The 20,451-nt window shown below is 42.3% G+C and overlaps 1 protein-coding gene and 1 pseudogene across 1 annotated transcript; one reads left to right on the top strand and one right to left on the bottom strand.

Annotated features, from left to right (window-relative positions):
* Positions 1–630: 630 nt before the first annotated feature.
* Positions 631–1,200, bottom strand: LOC113899534 (annotated as a pseudogene).
* Positions 1,201–8,569: 7,369 nt separating this feature from the next.
* On the top strand, positions 8,570–12,758 carry GPHB5 (glycoprotein hormone beta 5). Its single transcript, XM_027552833.1, has 2 exons — positions 8,570–8,825; positions 12,251–12,758. Exons 1-2 carry the CDS (start codon positions 8,622–8,624, stop codon positions 12,437–12,439), a joined length of 393 nt encoding a protein of 130 aa, XP_027408634.1. The 5' UTR covers positions 8,570–8,621; the 3' UTR covers positions 12,440–12,758.
* Positions 12,759–20,451: the final 7,693 nt, after the last annotated feature.

Here is a 20,451-nt window from a genome sequence, read left to right as displayed (position 1 = left end):
AACAGAATTTTTTTCCATAGTGCGATCTATATGGAGTAATTCTTAGTCCCTCTTTTGATCTAATTTAATAACTGATTGCTAGTTTTTCTGTTTATTGTCCATTTCTGACCTTTGAACTTACCCCCTAGCTCTACAGGCTCTGGTTTCAATTCTTGCCACCAGGGGACTCTCCCACTTTGGGCTGTCTTGATAGATATATTCTACCCTAGGTGGTGCTGGTAACCTATTCCTGGCCCTTAATGGGAATTCAGACAGTTATAGCAAGAAATGTTTAACAAATGTTATCTGATATAGTCTAGTTAAGATTAATGGGGAATACACAACTATGTGAAAAACAGATAAATCATGAGAACCTACTATATAACACAGAGAACTCTACTCAATGGTCTGTGGTGATCTAAGGTAAGGAAATCCAAAAAACAGGGGATATATGTATATGTATAGCTTATTCACTTTGTTCTACAGCAGAAACTAACACAACATTGTAAAGCAAGTATACTCCAATAATAATTAATAAAAAAGGTTAATAGGGAATAAAAGTACATTGCTTAGAGATAATCTAAAGTGAACAGAAGTCTCTACAACAAAAAATATATAGTTTTTTTGTGGGGGGAGAAAGGCTTGAAAAAGATCAGAAAACATTTTCACATTAATTGTTCTTTTCATATACTTCAAATTTGTACTTAATGCCTTTTTCCTCCTGGACATCCAAAGGAACACCTGGATATTCTGGAAGAAGTTTATATTTTTCAAAATCAATTTCTGGGAAAAACGCATCACTTTCAAAATTCTTGCTTGATCCTTGTCACAAATAGTCTAACATGGCCTGGCTTGTTCATGGCTTCCTTATAAACAGAACTGCCTCCCAGTATCCAAACCATGTCTACTTTATTTTTTAATTCTGGATCTTCAATAAGTTCAAAGGCATCATCCAGACTTCTGGCAAGAAAATGAGCTCCCTTTGGAGGTTCCTTGAGTTCTCTACTGAGAACTATATTAATTCTGTCCTTTAAAGGTCAATTCTTCTCTGGAATGGAGAACCAGGTCTTCCTACGCATAATCACCACATTCTGTTTACCTTCTACTGAAGAGACTGTAGTCATTCTTTGGAAATACTGGAATTCATTCCTGAGCAGTGGCCAGGTTCCCGTTCTTGCCGATGCCCATGTTCTGGGACACAGCGACGATGCAGTTTAGCAGACGAACTATGACAGCGGGCAGGAAATACTTTCTGACCCCGACCCCGGCACGGTCAGCAAGCTTGGCCTCACTTTTCACTTTCATGCATTGGAGAAGGAAATGGCAATCCACTCCAGTGTTCTTGCCTGGAGAATCCCAGGGACGGGGGAGCCTGGTGGGCTGCCATCTATGGGGTCGCACAGAGTTGGACACGACTGAAGGGACTTAGCAGCAACTTAGCAGCAACAGTGAAGAGAACATTTCCACCATCACAAAAAATCCTACATTTGCCCTTCGTAATCACATCCATCTCCTTCCTATCTCTGAGTCTCCTTAGTGAAAAGTGAAATTGTCAGTTGCTCAGTAATGTATGACTCTTTGCAACCTCATAGACCGTAGCCTGCCAAACTCCTCTGTCCATGGGATTCTCCAGGCAAGAATACTAGAGAGGGTTTTCATTCCCTTCTCCAGGGGATCTTCCCAATCCAGGAATTGAACCTCAGTCTCCCACATTGCCAGCAGATTCTCTACCATCTGAGCCACCAGGGAAGCCTTGACCACTGGCAACTCAGTCTGTTCTCTGTCTCTAGAATCTTATCATTTCAGGAATGGTATATAGATGGAACCATATGATAAATATCTCTTTAGGACTGGCTTTTTTCACTCAGCATGATTCTCCAGAGATTCATGAATTGTGGTGTGTTTGTTCCCTTTTATTGAGATATGATTCCATGACATGGATAGACCATAATTTGTTTAACTATTCACCTAGTGAAGGAAACCTGAGCTGTTTCCAATTTGGGGCTATTATAGATTAAGCTGCCATGAACATGTATGAAAGGTTTTTTTTGTGTGAATATAAATGTCCATGACTCTGGGATAAATGCCCTAAAGTACAACTTCTGGATCATATATCTGTTGGTTTATTTATTGCCCTTGCTAGATTTTGACTCTTTGGGGCAGGTTCTTAGCTCTGTTCATATTTGCATCACATTTACTTAGCATGTGTTTGACACATGGTAACAGTCAATAAAATATGGAAGGACAGAAAGAAGGAAAGAAGGGATAAAGTAAAGAAAGGGAAGGAAGAAGGAAATCTACCACTCTTAGCTGTTAGCTATTCCACTTTCCCAACATCATCTTTTTATTTTTAAATGAACCCAGTGACTCCAGTGCTGGACAGTGCCTGGCACATAGTAGTTGCTTGATAAATATGTGTAAAGTTATGTAACGAGAACTCTGGAGAGTAGACCAGCTCTCCACGTCTTCACTCTCCCATCACCCTGCTCCATCACTCAGGCACGAGCATGGGTGCACACAGACATATGCCCGTACTCTGGGGCTGTGATCCTAGGAACCTTTTTCTGGAACAAAGCCAAATAGCTAACAAATGAGGTGCTGTTGCTTCGAAACTTAACTAACAACAACCTTGGCCCTGTGCGACGGCCTAGGGAATCACAAATGAAGGATTTGGGGACCCAGCCGCTTTGTGGACTCATTCCAATGAGAATACAGGATACACTTGAAATAAAGAATGCTTCTTTGTGACTCATTAAGCTCCTCTCTGTTCCTTTCTATTAGGCATGTGTCTGCCATGCCCTGCAAAGCTATGACATTCAAAAGTGGAAGAGTCAGGCGGAAATAAAAACATTCCGCTTCAGCGCCTAAACCATGTGCCCCTTAATCTGAAATAAATCTGTGACAACTGACAGATACTTCTTTCAGACAGTTGTGGAGAAAGGCTTGACTTGTCCTAGTAAATCACACACAGGCTTCATTATTTTTAGTCTCGTTAAAAAAAATAGTTGCCATAGCAACTGCGCCATCATCTAGGGCAAATGTTATCTCTCTAAATCAATGAAACGAAGAGTCCCACAAATACCCAGTGCTTTGAAAGGAAGAAATGCCTTTTCAATAAGACTCATTTCTTCAAGACTTTGCCATTCATCTACATTTGTAATCCAAGATCTTCTTCTCCATCTAAACAAGGGATATTAAAAGCAGCATCAAACTTTGAAAAGTCCAAGATCTTCTTCTCCATCTAAATAAGGGATATTAAAAGCAGCATCAAACTTTGAAAAGTCCAAGGCTGGCCTTGCTCGTATCTGTTTTTAGAAAATTGTGAATTCTATCACTTCCTTGAAACACAGAGCTTCATTTGTGGCCTTTTTTTTACCCATCCTCAGGAGGCATCATGCTAATTAATTTGGCCCTTGGACACAGCACTGTGTATTCTGAGAGGACAATGAGGAGAAACGTATCAGAGCTTGCATGTCTTTTCTCAACTCTTAACAGATCATTGTAATCGATGAAGCAGACAGCTGAGTTCCTGGGGGCTCTCACTGAGTTACCTGTGGGGATGCCGTATGCACTGCTTGGCTTAGTTACTTTGGCTCTATTCTTGGTCAGAACTGAAATTGTTTCAGAGTATTCATGAAGATTTCTTAATACATTAAAACTTGTTACTGTGGTACACATGAAGTATGAGATTTGAATCTTATAAATTAAATCTAATATGTCAGACTTTTTTCCCGCTTGCTCAGTCACTCAGTCGTGTCCAATTCTTTGTGACCCCCATGGACTATGGCCCGCCAGGCTCCTCTGCCCATAGAATTTTCCTGGCAAGAATACTGGAGTGGGGTGCCATTTCCTACTCCAGGGGATCTTCCCGACCCATGGGTTGAACCCACATCTCTTGCGTCTCCTACATTGGCAGGTGGATACTTTACCAGTAGTGCCAACTGGGAAGCCCTTTTCCTACTTAAAAAGTGTTAACTTTAACGTCAGATCACAGCACTATAGGCTGTGGGAAATCACAGTTGGTACCCACCTAAGTCTCCTGGTTTCAGGATGCTGAGAAGGTCTTCTAGCCCCCAAAGACTTTGCTTCCTCTATTTTCAGACTTGCATTTTTTCCACATTTGATACCTTTGAAATCAGGATATGCCTAATAATGAACAGAAATAATTTTTTACTGGCAGCTTCTTTTTTCTTAGGGGTACACACAATGACAATGTGAAAAAAAGAGTAAAACATTTATTTCCCGCTTATGAGGTGTCAAGCCCTGAGATAAACAATTTCTAGACATTATTTTGTAGAATGCTTACATAAACCCTTTGAAAAAGGCATTTTCAGTTTTGTGGAAAACTGAGATTCAGTGGGCTATGAGATTTTTCCAAGATCACAAGCTGGCAAGTATCAGAGTCCGATGAACACACACCTAGATGTCTTTATTATAATATGAACCTTCAGATTCTCTACCTGACTTGCCCTCAGCTTGTTATATTCATAAATAATTTGCAAATCTTTAAGTTCTGGTGCTAGAAAGTGCCTCATAAGTCATCAGGTCTGACCTATTCATGTTGAAGATGAGGAAGCTGAGGCTGAGAGAAGTGACCTGCCCAAGGCAGTCACAAAAGAAGTTGTGCCACTGAGAATCAGCTTGGCTGAACCAGGGAAGAGAGTTACCAGGCTCTTGCAGTGTTTCCATCTCCTGCACAGACTGTACACTGCTGGTCCTCCCTTGTCCGGGACTGCCCACTCTGGACCAGGCCTCAACCCTTCAAGATGCTGACACTCAGCTCCTCCCTCCTCTGTTGTCATGCTCCCCTAGACCTCAAGATGACTGCTCTCCAACCCCCCTGTTCCCTGCTCCTTACCCCCAGGAAACCTACATCTTGTGACTCATCCTCCAAGGTAACAATGAATGAAGTGAAGATAATGTGACAAGATGAGAGAAGATTCTCTTGGATCTGTGCTTGGAGACATTGCCCACATCTTTGCTGTATCAAAAGAATGACTTTAAAGGTGGGAACGTCAATGAAAATGGAAGGGAAGCCTGCAGATACAGATTCTGAGATGTTTTGTGGGTATCAGGGCCTTAAGTAACCCTTGAAATCACACAGCAACCCTCTCACTGCCTCTAGAGAGGCAGGTGGCATGGCACAGTGCATGGACGGCAAAAAAGTGGCAGCCATATGCCATCCCCTTTTCCTACACTCATGATTAAGTTGGTGGGCCACAGCTTTCTGTACTAGGAATGGATTCAGAGGCCTTTCTTTTCTTATTTATTTATTTAGTTTATTTTTTGGTGGTGGTGGGTCTTCGTTGCTGCAGGTGGGCTTTCTCTGGTTGCAGTGGGTAGGCTTCTCATTGCTGCGGCTTCTCTTGTTGTGGAGCACAGCAAGCCTCAGTAATTGCAGCGTGTGGGCTCAGAAGTTGCAGCTCGTGGGCTCTGGAGTGCAAGCTCGGTAGTTGTGGCACACGGGCTTAGTGGCCCAGTGGCATGTGGGATCCTCCCAGGGCAAGGATCAAACTGGTGTCCCTTGCATTGCAAGGCAAATTCTTATCCACTGGACCACCAGGGAAGCCTGAGGCCTTTCTTAACAGAGTGTTCCAGGTGGTACCTTCGATTGACTGCAGTTGATTACAGGGATGAAACAAACTGATTTGCCATCTCAGTGTTTCCGAAGGCTTTGGAGACCGGGAGATTACAAAATGACGGAGCCTCCATTTATCCCAATGGAAAAAGAAGACAATATAGTTTGATTTACATAACTGATATAAGATTTAGAGGTAACATATGCAAGAGCACTCAGTGACTATAAGTGGTCATTCTTATAAGGTCACTGCTGATGGGGTGCAAGCAGAACGCCACAGCCCAGCTGGAGAAGAAAGGCACTTCGTGGCCTCTCTTTGTTGTCTTTCCTCATCTTGTGACATCGCAGACCCAGGTATGTATGTTTCAGGTCTCCTCCAAAAGGACTGAACAGTCTCAGGTCAGGATGGCAGCTCACCACCCATTGGCTCAGCGAGTTAGGACAGTCACGTCAGGTCAGCAGTCTGTCCCTATAGTACCCCAGGTCTGCTTATGCTTCTCAGTCTGAAGGGCTGAAGAAAGTCCTTTGTTCCAAGCCTAGTTCGATTTCTATAAAATACATATGATAATCTGACTCTAGAGATAGGTATATTGATGATATAGTGATGGATTCACTAAGAGTTGTTATATATTTTGAAAAAAAATCAAACCCTTAATGAGTAGCAAGTCTATTTAAAGAACACCTTTCTTTGTTGAAAATAGAAATGTTTCAACTTTATTTGGAATCATATTTATTTAATGTGCACCTTAAATGTCTTGAAATATGTCATTATTAGCTATGATATATAAACTCCTAAAGGCTAGAAAGATGTCTGCTTCATTAATTTTTTTAGCGCACCCACAATAATGCCATGAACAATGAGATTTTTAATCCATTTACACACTACAATTGCAGATTGGAGTATAAACTGTGTCTCATACTCATAAAGAATGCTATTTCATTCTTAGTTTAAACTTTAAGAACCAGAAATCAAATGAAGCAGTTCTATTACAACAGCATTGAATATCCTTACATGCAGCACAAATGGATAATTATTGGTTTATTTTAATTTTTAAAGTATCAGTACTAACCAACTTTCTATGAGAGAAGCCTGCCCAAGTAGGAAATGTGAAAGATGCTGAAAACTACATGGAAAAAATAAAAAGTCATTTTAAGTCCCTTGCTGGAAGATAATCGTGTTGAATACCTTAATATTTGTTTCCTGTGTGATTCATTTTAAGGTGTTATTAATATGCTCTAATACTTAATGCATCTTAAGACATTCAAATGTTTCTTACCATGATTTCCATCCTTTCAGTTAGTGATCCCATGTTCTTCCCAGGAAGAATTATTGTTTTTTTATCTTTCAATGCATTGAAATGTGTTATGAGTTAAAGGAAAGAGTGCTGTGAGCAGCTGGTGACTGCCTCCTATTGAGAAGGAAAGTTGTGATTACTGCAAAGGAAAATCTAATCCATCTTGCCCCAGTGCACTTGGTCTTCCAGAGCCAGGTGAACTACCTTTGACTGTTTCCCCAGGATTATGTCACCCACCAAGGTAACTTTCTTTTTCAATAGGCGATGTTAAGAAACAAAACAACACCCTTTAAGTTAATCACTTTTGGAAAATAGAGAACGGCTTTATATTCCAAGGCTTTGATGTGTTTAGTGGTTCCTGTAAGGCTCTGCCTCCCTTTTCATTTTGATTGACAAGACCTTTCCTATATATTTGAGCAATCAAGCAGCCCAGTCACAGAGGGTAGAGGCATTTACCCAGAGCAAACTTGTACCACTCACTGCGACTTTCCAAAATCTTGAGTACAAGTTTCAGCTTTACAGGCGAGTCAGCTCCAGTAAGATCAGGTAAGTGCTTCTCCATACAGGAACTTCATTCTGCCTGAGGGTAAGTCCAGAGAGCCTTGCTAAGGTGACAGGTCAGAAGTAGGAACTGGGAGATAAGTTTGGGAATAAATAACTCTGCAGTCTAAATCATAATGAATTGAGGGTGTTCTGCAAGTGGAGAGTCCACCCTCATTTCAGCATTCAGGTATGTCTGTCTGGTGGGCCAACCATGAAAGAAGTGATTCTGGCTCCTGAAAAAGCACAGGAAATGATCAAGACCCAGGAAAGACCCCGATGCTGGGAAAGGTTGAGGGCAGGAGGAGAAGGGGGCAACAGAGGATGAGATGGTTGGATGGCATCATCAACTCAGTGGACATGAGTTTGAGCAAACTCAGGTGGATAGTGAAGGACAGGGAAGCCTGGCATACTGCAGTCAACGGGGTCCCCGATTGAGTCACTGAACAACAATAACAGACAGGATAGATAGTGGATTGGTATTTGAGTGGGGTTGTGTTTTAAATACCCCTGATGCTTGCCATCATTCAGATTTAAATTTAGTCACAAGATGCCTATTACAGTGGAGGCTTAGATCAAAGGGAATTTGTAGCAACTAGGACACATTTTTATCAATGGCCACCAAGTCGGATGTGAGGGCTGTTCTGCATATCCAAGTTTTATGGTTTTGTGCTGGGTTGGGTTAGTAACAATACATATGGGGCATGCCATTATTATTTGTCTACCTCTCTCCATTTCTCATCCATGACACTGGAAATATAATTTCGAGTGAAGCATGTAGCATGATACCGAATACCTTGGATCTGAATAAAAATAATTCGTGTGTGTTCATGTATCATGTTAGGATATGCATTACTTTCGGTGTTAGTCATATTCTGTATTCATTCTGAAGAGGTTATTGGAACAAACTTCTTTAATGCACAAATCCAGCAGTTGGGATACCATAAGGAAAAGCCTTAGGATACCCTTGGAGGGTTGGGTGTTTAGTGACCTGAAATTCTAAGGGCAATGTCCCTTTGATAGTGACCAACACATTATCCATGGAGGTTGTTGTTATTGTTCAGTTGCCTGGTCGTGTCCGACTATTCGAGACCCATGGACTGCAGCACACCAGGGCTCCCTGTTCCTCACCATCTCCTGAAGTTTGCCCAAGTTCATGTCCATTGCATTGATAGAGGTAGCTAGATCTATTAATAAATTCTCCTTCCTTTCCCTCTCGGAGGAACAGCATGAGGCTGGTGTACCTTTTTCTTGGCCCCATGACCCTCCTGCTCCTGGCTGGCTGTGGCTGTGTCATCAGCACCTCCAGTGAGAACCTGCGCACATTTGTGGGCTGTGCAGTGAGGGAGTTTACTTTTCTGGCCAAGAAGCCGGGCTGCAGGGGCCTTCGGATCACCACGGATGCCTGCTGGGGCCGCTGTGAAACCTGGGAGGTGAGTCCCAAAAGAGGCTTTGGTGGCAATGCCTTCATGTCGCTTGGACTGATTCTAAAGTACTCACTTAAAAAAAAAATTATTTCTTTATTTTTATTTTTGGTTGTGCTGAGTCTTCATTGCTGTATGCGGGCTCTCCCTGCTTGTGGAGAGAGGGGACCACTCTAGTTGTGGTGCGGGGGCTTCTCTTGTTGAGGATGAGGGGCCCTACGGTGTATGCTGAGTAGCTGTGGCACTTCAGGGCTCAGTTGCCTTGAAGCATGTGGGATCTTTCCAGACCTGAGATAAAACCTGTGTCCCATGCATTGCAAGGCAGATTCTTAACCACTGCACCATGAGGGAAGCCAAAGTATTAAAGTTCTTAATGAAATGAGATAGAGCTGGGATATCTATACTTTGTTATGGGTTAAACAAACAAAAAACAACTACTTGGAATCTTCCAAAAATAATCTGAAAGAAATATGATATCGCCCTTCTAACGAAGCATTGATAAAATTAATAATTTGATTGACATGCGTCTGTCTATTTGGGAATCATCTCTGGGAGGCCAAGATGTGCTGTTTTTCTGCCCATTTTACAGATGACATGCAAGAATTCAATTGGTAGCTGACTGCAGAGTCATGCAAGGAGTCACTGGAAAGTTCAGAATAAACTCTTGGTTCACGCTTATAACCCAAACTCTTCCCTGTGTTCCTCCCCCTTTAAAATGCCAGCCAGTTACCAAGTAAGGCCCTAAGCTAAGCAGCAGGTGAGGACGTGTCCTCAGCCCCTCCTTCAGTGCCTTACCTTCAGCCCTGCTCTCTTCTGTTCCCCTAGAGTCATTCCTGGGTCCCTCAGGGATCATCATTGACAGATCTATTAAGGTTCTTCATATACAATTATATGCAGCTTTTTAAGAGACTGTACATTTAAAATGGGATAAAAATCTCAATCAAAGTTAGAATGCTTTAAGGTTGAGAGGAGATGTTTGAGGGGTGAGGAGATAGAGCGCCTTTCAGTACCCCGTAGGATCACACCATACAGTGACTGCTGCCTCTGCCCACTAGGGCCTGAATTGGTTCCTAATGAAGTACTAGCTCTGATTTTGTCACCCTGGCTCCAAAAACCTTTAATGATCACCCACTGCTGCAAATTCAGTAACTACCTTTTAAGGTCCTCAGCAATATGCCATCTGCCTATTTTCCCAGGCACTGTGCATATTATTAGCTCTGCCTGAGAGACTAGATTTTAAAGGTTTTAGTCAGTATTCCTCATGAAATTTTACTTTTGGTCCTTTTCTTATATTCCTGCTCACATTTATTCCTTGGTGCCTGTCTCCAGAACCAACTCCTCTAAGCCTTTTCTGACTCTTTGGTCAGCCCATGACCATCATCTACCTTTTTTGTCTTATTTCCTTCTCCACCACACATTAGGTTTTAAGTTTTTTGAGTGGAGAGGTTCATTCTTATGCTTTTCATGGCTCTTGTCAAAAGACGTGTATAAGCAAGGCATTCAATAAATGTTGAATTAAAAGGGATGAATCCCTTCCTGGAGTTATACATCTTCTCATCAAATTGAGCCCATTTAGAAGCCTGGTGGCTCAGATGGAAGAGTCTACCTGTAATGCAGGAGACCTGGGTTCCAGCCCTGTGTTGGGAAGATCCCCTGGAGAACAGAATGGCTACTGACTCCAATATTCTTGCCTGGAGAATTCCATGGACAAAGGAGTCTGGTGGGCTACAGTCCATGGGGTCATAAAGAATTGGACACAATTGAGTGATGAACACTAAACTAGAAGCCCATGAGCACTATGAAAGGACACTGCTATTAGGAAAAATATCCTTCTATTCAGGGACTCAGAGAGCAACCTGTTATCATTGGGATAAAATTATGGCCCTATGATTGGAATTGGATTATGGTAATGAAACCTGTAACTTAAATGAAACAACTCCACCAAGTTAGCTTCATTTCCCCATCATTTGGGGGCTTGAGACATAATAACAAATGAAAATTCAGTTGTTGCAGATACTGTGGCTGTCACATGACATAAAAGTTATGTGAGAAACTTCCTTGTGTTCAGGGCGTGGCCTGGCAGTGCCTTCCCCTGCTCACAGCCTTATCGAGGCTATTTGGAGCTCTTTCTGGGCTAAAATCTCAAACTACAATTTCCCTTTAATTGAACGCATCTTCTTTTCCCTTTATAAATCAACAAATGGCTTTAACTGGGTAGCGGTCACCCACAGAAGGTCAGGGACTATGCTCTCACTGGAGAAATGAGACTATTAAAGAGCAGGACTCTCCTTAATGTCAGTCAGCTTTTATGTATGCCTTTATTGTGGTATGAAAATGGAGGCTATGTCTAGAAAGTAGATAAAAGAATGAGGTTTATTTTCCCCACAATCTGAAAGTTTCTGATTGATAAAGCACTTATTTTTGGTAACTTAACTGGGGAGCATGTCTGAAAATAAGGATATTCATGATGACACAGTGGCTGGATTTACTTTGAAGGTGGAACTATTGATGAAATTAGCCTTTGTTCTGGCCTAGGTTTAGGGTAGCTAGAGTTAGCAAATAACCAAACCAATCAAGCCAGGATGCCAGTTACATTTGAATGTCACATAAACAACCTTTTTTTTTTTCCCCCATTTTGGTATAAGTCTATCCCATGCAATATTTGGGACATACTTATACTAAAAATTGCTGTTTATTTGAAATTCAGATTTTACTGGGTATCCTGTATTTTATTTGGCAATGTTGCCTGGGATTCCAGATTACTGAAGATAAGAGGACATGAAGCAAACTGAGAAAGGATAAAACATTATCTGAGAAATAGTAGGAAGAAGTTGATATTGAATTTAACTCTTCTACATGGTCCTCAATGAAGGCAAAGCCATATTCCCATGACATGCATGTAAGATCTGCATCCTGGACCTCCATTAAACATATTTCACTTGCCTGGGACAAATGAAAGTGCTGTCCTCTGAAGGCTTGCTAGTTATTATTTTTATATTACTTTCTTACTCTTGTAACTGCTCTGATAAGTACGATAGACTACACTTACTGAACGCTGACTTGGTGCTGGTCATCTACCGTCTTACCTTATTTCCACAACTATGCTGGGAAGTAGGTATTTTGTTTTACAGATGAGGAAACTGATTTTCCAAGGTCTCCAACAAGTGGCAGATCAGGGATTCAAGCCTACTAGGTCTGACTGCAGGGTTTGAGATGCACGTAGGGCACTAAGGAATCTGCCTTGCTCTGTTTTCTTTTATTGATTCAACAGGTGGTTGTTGAATTTGCTTTCTACTGGAAGGGAAACAAGTAAAGAAATTAACAAGTAAAGAAATGAATAACAAGCTAATCTCTTATAGTGATGAGTGGTACCGAGAAAAGGAAACAGGACGGTATGTTCTAACGGGTTTTCTGTTTTCTGCCTGTGGGGACAGAAGCCCATTTTGGAACCCCCCTACATCGAAGCCCATCATCGGGTCTGTACCTACAATGAGACCAAACAGGTGACGGTCAAGCTGCCCAACTGTGCCCCTGGAGTCGACCCCTTCTACAGCTACCCTGTGGCGGTCCGCTGTGACTGCGGGGCCTGCTCTACCGCCACCACGGAGTGTGAGACCATCTGAAGCTGGTGTGACCTGCAGACACAGCCGGAGGGCGCCAGGCTCACGGACACACCTGCATGGGCAGCATGAGCAGCTACACCCCCTGAATTCAAGGACTGTTTAATTTTGACCCCACCTATGCAGGAGGCTATACATCTTCCTTCTGCCCAGCTCAGGCACAAGGCTGAGGCAGCATACTTACGCTAAAAATGCAAAACAGCATTTGTGCCTTCCCTGACAAAATTTCTCTGGTTCACCCACTACAAATTAAATTTTCTTCACCTTGAGTCTCAGAACATAACTTGTATATCATAACCTGCCTCCAACATGGATTTATAGTAAGCCAATATTTTAAATGCTTTGGGCATAATTAGGAAATGGGGCTAGAAAAGCCTTTAAATTCTCATGTCTTATTTAATGACTGGTCTCCAACTAGATTTATGATCAAAGTGCCAAGAATTAATAAAAACCAACGCTTTAGTCCTCATGCCCTCCAAGAAAATCCAATTGCAGGCTCCCTTAGAACTTACTTTTCCTTTTAACTGAGGGATTACCAACACAAGATATAGAGACTGCTCAGATTAAAAAAGGGAGGGCAACAGTAGCTCAAATTGAAAGGTGTCTGGATTTAGGGAATTCTTTTCCCAAGAAAAATTCCTGAAGTCCCTTTTAGATCCTTGATAAAGAGACTACTTTGTGGTTAAAAACAAACAAACAACTCAGAAAAAATATGTAATCAGAGCTATCACTTGATCTTAAAAATTTATGAAATTAAACTTATGCATTTAGACTCAAATGATACTCCCCCAAAGATATGTCCCAGATTATCCAAGTCACAAATATTCTTTACCACTGAGCATATTTTAAATTGTAGTTTTTTAAACTCAAAAGTGTTCTGTGTTTGTAGGGGTAAAACTGCACTGCTGACTCAGAGGAAAAAGTCTGTGATTGTCTAGCTCTTTCCCTCTCTAAAATCTTACAGCAGCTGATTCTCTGTGACTTTTTTTTTTTTAAAACACTCTAATGTTATGCAGGTGTCTTTAGTTCTGACATTTTGGGGGTTGAAATTAACCTCGTTCTTTTTTCACATTGCACCAGGAAAATCTATGTTAATGACAATAAAGCATTTCCTCTGTCTTTTGAATTCACGAAAACTTTCAAAAGTCTCTTTTGTCTTTCATACACTTGGAATTATAACAACAATCACACTTAAAATGAATTGCAAGGTTATTTTTATTTGCACATTTAGGATGTCATATTCAGTAAGGAATACAGACAGATGACAGGGTACCATGAGTCCCAAAGGTGGCTCAATCTGTATTCTCATCCCTGGCATTTCATCACTAGAACCAGGGGCCCTCCTTGAATGAGGAATCAATGAGTCTCCATGAAAACAGGAAAGCAAATGTTAGGATTGATGATCTAGGATTGGGATGCTGAGGTGGACATCCCAGAACAAAGGGCATGAGCAAAATCCACCCAGCCTTCAGATCTGTTGGTAGATAAGAGGGTCACTCTAAGGTGAAAAGTATGTGAGTGCCTGCCGTTGCCACTGGGGTGGAGGAAGAGGATTAGGGATAAGACTGGATGGCTCCACTCAGGTGTTTTCAACCAATCCCTCAGAACTTCCATCAGGAGTTTCTGGGAGAAAGAGTTGCTTCTAAAACAAACTTAGGGGAAAAAAGCGGAAGCAGTAAGGGCTTGCCAGAATTTGAGAAAAAGTGACTGTAGCAGGTGGCATAGTGGTAAAGAATCCATCTGCCAGTGCAGGAGATGCAAGATACTTGGGTTCAATCCCTGGGTCGGGAAGATCCCCTGGAGAAGGAAATGGCAACCCTTTCTTGCCTGGAAAATCCCATGGACAGAGGAGCCTGGTGGACTACACTCCATGGGGTGGCAGAGAGTTGGACATGACTGAACATGCAGCATCTGTAAGGGTCCTGGTGGGAAACAAATAATATACTGCAGTGGGATGTTGAGTATAATTAAACGAAGAGGCTGTTTACAAACATGAAGACAGAATTAAGGAAACCAACTAGGGGGTGGTGAGACACTCTCAAACACTTGTGTGAAGCTGTGGGCAGCGTAGGCTGAAGGACCAGGAGAAAGTGATTTTCAGATCTCAAAGAGAACTGTAGGAGAGGAATTCTTTGACAGGGGTTGTGGTTTTTCATAGGAGGATGTGGCCGCTACCAGTATGAGGCCTGGGAGGGAGGAAGGTGGTTAGCAAATACTCCAACCTCACTCTGCTCCTGTGCCCTGATCTGCAAATGGGAAGGCAGAGAATTGGGGAGCCCATTGGTTCAGCTCATAAATGTTGGCCACCCAATAAGCAGGTTGGAGAAAGGTGGGGAGTGAACCTAAGGGGGCCAATGGATAAAATCCCCAGAGGTATCTTTGGGAAACTTAGCCAGAATGCCATAGGTAGTAATACTGGCCTCGAGAGCCATAGGAGGTGCTATAGCAACATGATTACTAAGACTCTGCTGTGATGAATTGGGATGGGGTGCGTGTGGAAAGGTATGTATGGGTTAATACAACATCGACAACATCTGAGAGATGTGGGAAGCATGGTAATCATCAGGACTGTAGGGACTGATTGGTTGTTAAGTGCAATCAAAGTACTTGGGGCTTGGCATGAAAGACACATTTGAGGAGATTCTCTTCTCCTGAAGGTGGAGGGCAGAAGGTGCTGAAAACCAGGCCTCAGGCCTAATCGGATAAGTTGAACTGAGGAGTTGAATCATCAGAAAGGCTGAGTCTCTCACCCTGGCAATCTCCTGTCCTTAAGTTCCTCACAGGGAAGTAGTGGGTCACAGAGACTGCAGTGGGGACCACCCCTGGGTGAGCTTGAGGTTCCCTCACCAAAAAGGCTGTTCCTTCTTCCTAGAGGAGGCCAACCTCCTGGTGCTCGGAGACCAGGCTGAGGCCCCGTCCAAGGAGGCTGCTTTACACACCACCCACAACCCCTCATTTATTCTACGTGGCTGATTAGGGTCAAGACTCAGGGTGATCCGGCTGGGGAAGGACATTCCTTCTGGTGGGAGGAATGAGATTTTCCATTGAAGGAACCTCGGGACTTGACTAAAGCAGACAGGGATCAGGGAAATGTGCTTGGGAATGGATCTTGAGAATGTGAGATGGGATGAAGGAGAGGGTGGCAGAATATAAACCTGTATATATCCCTGGTGACTCAGTGGTAAATAGTCCACCTGCAATGCAGGAGACCTGGGTTCAATCCTTGGGTCAGGAAGATCCCCTGGAGAAGGGAATGACTGCCCACTCCAGTGCTCCTGCTGGGGGAATTCCATGGACAGAAGAGCCTGGTGGGCTAAAGTCCATGGGGTCACAAAGATTTGGACACAACTGAGTGACTAACATTTTCTCACTTCAAGAAGAGCTTCTTGGGCATTCTCCCATGACTCAGGACTAGCATCCTCACAAGGGCATCTGGATTTCATTCCAGTGTGTGTTTGGGCTGGCTCCCTAAATCTTGTGGGAAATGGTGGCATACATGAATGAAGAGAAGATGCCAGACTGTCCTGGCAGAGTATTTGAGGACTAAAGCCTCAGAGAGGGGCCCTGATATGTTCACCTGGAGAGTTCAGAGGAACGTCCCTTCATTAAGGCGATGAGGAAGGCACTAGTGAGGGGCTTCTGAGACACAGAAAAGCTCAATAGTGGCTGTCTTTGTAGATCAGGGTTGATGGGCAGGAGAAACTGGGCTTCCTGGTCTCAGCAGAGGTGAGAGGGGTCTGGAACAGCAGAGACCTGGTGGTGACATGTAGCTGCCAGAGGCGAGGTGGACGTGGTTGCCATAACAGGAGGAGGGTTCTGATCTGCAGGATCTGCGGTGCTGGAGAGGAGTCCACCGTGTTCCTAGTCCGTGGTGTTCCAATAGCTTCTGCGGTAAATATTTATTATAATCAGAAATGTTATTAATGAAAAGGAGGAAAATGTCTGTCTGTGGTAAACTTAATTTTTTTTTCAAATCTCCTCTTCCCTTTTCCTGTGTGCCTCTTTGTCATTCTCTTTTTCTCCCTCCTTTGCTTCCACAGTATTTATGAATTCTAATTTTGTGCAAAACATTATGTTTGGAAGTGCAGATATAAATATTGCTACCATTTATGGATTTCTTATTATAAACAGGACCCTTTATATATATATTTGAACTTTTAATTTTTATTGGGATATAGCTGATAAGGAAACAATGTAATAGTTTCAGATGAACAGTGAAGGAACTTCGCCATGCATACACATGTATCTATTCTCCTCCAAACTCCTCTTCCATTTAGCCTTCCACATAACATTGAGCAGAGTTCCACACGCTATACAGTGGGACAGGACCCTTTATATTAATTCTTTGTAATCTTGTGTCAACTGTGCTCATAGGCATTGTTACTGCCGAAGCATTGTTAATGCCATCACCATTTTACAGATGATGAAACCAAAGCTCAGAGAGGTCAAGTAACCTCCCCAAGCTCAGACAGCTGATTGGCAGCACATGCCAGGTTTCTCTGACCCAGAACCAAATTCTTTCCATTGGAGCACGATGGGCTTTTTGGAATGTTCCTTCTGAGTTGTTCTTGCCTGGAGAAGTCTTTGAATTTATCGATGTCAGACTCTCTCTCACCATTGATTAGCATGTCTGCTGCCTGTCCTGGAGGTAGCTCAGTGCAAGCTTGGGTTGTTTTATGGAGACTGTAGTTTTTCTCTAGTTTCCTTTATTAACCTCTAGCAAGATAGTGCTTTGCTATAACTCAAACCAAAGTTTATAACAGGAGGGATTGAAAGAGAAAAGGAGCAGAGCCTCAAAGGGAAATTCAAACAGACTGCTGTAGAGGTGAAGGTGGTATGCCCTCGGCTGATCTCCCGGGCAGCGTGAATGGTGCAGAGATGGTGGTCCATGCCTATTGGTGGGGGAGGGGCTCTAGACAAAACTGACTCCCAGCAACTCCTTACTCTTGGAGACATGCTTATTTTGCAACTAACAAAAGGTAAGGAGAAGGGGAATTTCCTAGATTTTCCCCCCCCATAAGAGTGTTTTTCAATGGAGAATGTAAATACACACATTCTACTTCTGGGCTTATTAGTTGTGCTGATTGAATTCACGTTTTCCTTCTTCCCCTGATCAGGAAATGAATGAGCCACCACAAAAGCACCAAATTCTGCTGTAGTGACTCAACTCTTCAAATTAATTAGGTTTTTAATATAATAAAAACATTTCTGAGATAGTAAATAAACTGTACATCTAATCAAAAATAATGTGGCATTGATAAAAAATAAATTGCATTTCATCAACTTTTCCAAGAGGACTGATTATCTTTTTCATTCAGGAGACATTTTCTTAAAAATAATATGTACCTTTTTGGTTTTCTCCAACGTGTTAAAGCAACTTATGAAGAAGTAACTTTAAAAGGATTCTTTGGAAAAATCTAAAAATTGTATTTGCTGCTGAAAATTTCTACTAGAGAAACAGTTTGCTTCTTATTGGTGAAATGAATCTTCTGGCATTTTCTTTTATAATGATCTCCCTTTGTTTTAACGAACAGGGTTGTTTGGAATTGTGTACAGGGAGATCTAAAAGGCTCAGTGGCTGGTTGTTGTGGTTCTGGAGTATCTGAAGGGGATGTTAAAGACCTCTGAGGAGGTAGGTGATGTCTAACAACAGAGGAAAGAAATAGAAAAAGGATGAGAGAAAGCAGAGCAGGTGTGCAGCATTATAACCGGTGTTGTAAGTAGAGACTTGTTCCAATGTTAAGGGGTTTAGAGGGATTATTCCAGTCTCTGTTCCAGGTCCTCATTAGCAGGAGAAAAGTAAACATTTCCTAAGCTCTTTGGCTTTATTTTTGACTCTAAGTTCCTCTGACTGTAGTTCTTTAGCATACTGAATAATCGAGTTAAAAAAAAAAAAGGCTTCCTGATACACAAGATTAATTATATGCTTTGACCTTGACTGTGGGCCATCAGGGTTTCTGGAAAGTCATTCAAACCCCCAAAGACACACACACCCTTCTTCAAAAGAGAAAAAAACATTTTGCTTTAACAAAGAATATCAATGAGGGCTTGATCTCTGGGTCGGAAGATCCCCTGGAGGAGGGCATGGCAACCCACTTCAGTATTCTTGCCTGGAGAATCCCAGGGACAGAGGAGCCTTGTGGGCTACAGTTCATAGGGTCACAAAGAGTCGGACACCACTGAAGGCGACTTAGCATGCACTCACACATCAATATATTACCAAGACGATAATTGTAATTTTTTTTGGTGATGCTCAAGGTATGATTACCAGCAAGGAATAAATATAATATCCCTAAGTCATAAATAATGAATGACTTAACTTGAAAGAACATTTATTCACAAACTCTTGTTGTTTAGTTACTAAGTTGTGTCCAACTCTTTTCTAATTCCAAGGACTGTAGCTTGCCAGGCTCCTCTGTCCAAGGGATTTTCCAGGCAAGAATACTGGCATTGGTTGTTATTTCCTCCTTCAGGAGATCTTCCTGACCCAGGGATCAAGTTTGCATCCCCTGCTTGGGAGGTGGATTCTTCACCCCAGGGCTTACCTGGGAAGCCTACAATAAACTCCCTATATATACAATAAAGGATACTGATGAATTATTAATAGTCATTATCTCTGTGAAGTACACATACAGAATTATACAATTGAAGTGGAAATTTAATCCTGTGAGGTTCCCAGTTCTTTGCATAGGAAATGCATGAACAGATCCCACTTCCTTGACCTCACTTTGTTGCTCATGCAGAGGTTATCAATACATGGAGAGGTGCACCCTTGAAGGAAGGTGCTCTAAGCTTCTAGGCTGTTCTGAACCCCCATCTTCCATTACCCTCTTGGCATCTGCATATCAAAACTAACATATTTGGAGGGACCGATTTTACTGAGTGGAATGATGACATACAGCATTTTCAACTATGTTGGAAATGGTTTTAAAAGGAAGATTTTGCTCAGCTTTTAGCTCCTGTTTGAGCAAGCTGAGGATGCTAATGCTAAAATATCTCCCCACTGAAACATAAACATTAGTTAATGAGAAAGTCCAGCTGAAATCAGTGGCAAATTTCAGCATGAACAAAATCTGAGCCACCTTCGAGACGAACCAAAAGGAACTAATGTACCGTAATTTCACTCAGGCCTCTACGCTGCAGGCTGCTGGCCAGCGGAGTAGAAGCAAGTAGGTTGTGACCAGAGGCTTCTCTCCTTCAGCACTTGATTATTTCAATGTGCTTAATTCAGTAGAGGACTTTCCAATTTCTTGGACTGGGATTTTGTTTTGCAGTTGCAATAAAGGGAGTGAGAATCAGACATTTAAAAATTATGATAAGTAAATGGATTCTTAAAGAGAGATTGATTGTTGTTGCCAGTGTCCTTGCCCTATTAGTTTCTTATGAGGAAGAGAAAACAGGCTCTATTTTGTGGCCTGGGGAAGGGAGTGAATGGGTGGGGGTGCGGGGCCTTAGGAGGATACACAGCCCGTTTTGTAAGAAGTGCTTTTTGGCAGCTTGCACCAGTGGTTATGAGTAAGAGGCTGCAATAATGAAAATCATCTTTAGTAAGATTCTGTTTTTGGATTTGGCTAAACTCTTCCAAGAATGCTAGCTGCTTTGGGTAGCCAAGCTGCTTCCAGATGTAAAAACTGTCCCAATTTAAAAGCTGTGCCCAATTTAAGGATATCTTGGGACACAGGTGGTTCTTGCAGCCTTGAACGTGAAGGAATAGATGACTGACAGGACCAGAATCAGAGCCGCAGGGGGCAGAAGATGGTCCTTTCCAGAGGAGATGGTCCCTTAGCGATGGGATCTGCATAATAGCATCAGTTGCTTATTCTGGGATAGAATCACTGATATTATAGCTGGGAAATTAGTAGGCCATTTGTAGGTACAAAAGACGTGATCCTTGTGCACTTTCTTTGTTTGAAAGTAGGTATGACTTGCCTTCAGGTCTTCTGGAGCAACAATGGAATGTGAATAAGATAAGAGGCTTAAGCATGTGTGTGTACAATTTTGAATTTTTAAAGGGC

The sequence above is a fragment of the Bos indicus x Bos taurus genome, chromosome 10 (genome assembly GCF_003369695.1).
Source record: "Bos indicus x Bos taurus breed Angus x Brahman F1 hybrid chromosome 10, Bos_hybrid_MaternalHap_v2.0, whole genome shotgun sequence".
In the NCBI taxonomy this organism is placed as follows: Eukaryota; Metazoa; Chordata; class Mammalia; order Artiodactyla; family Bovidae; genus Bos; species Bos indicus x Bos taurus.
The sequence above is the reverse complement of the archived record's forward strand: the minus strand, read 5'-3'. Positions and strand labels throughout refer to the sequence as shown.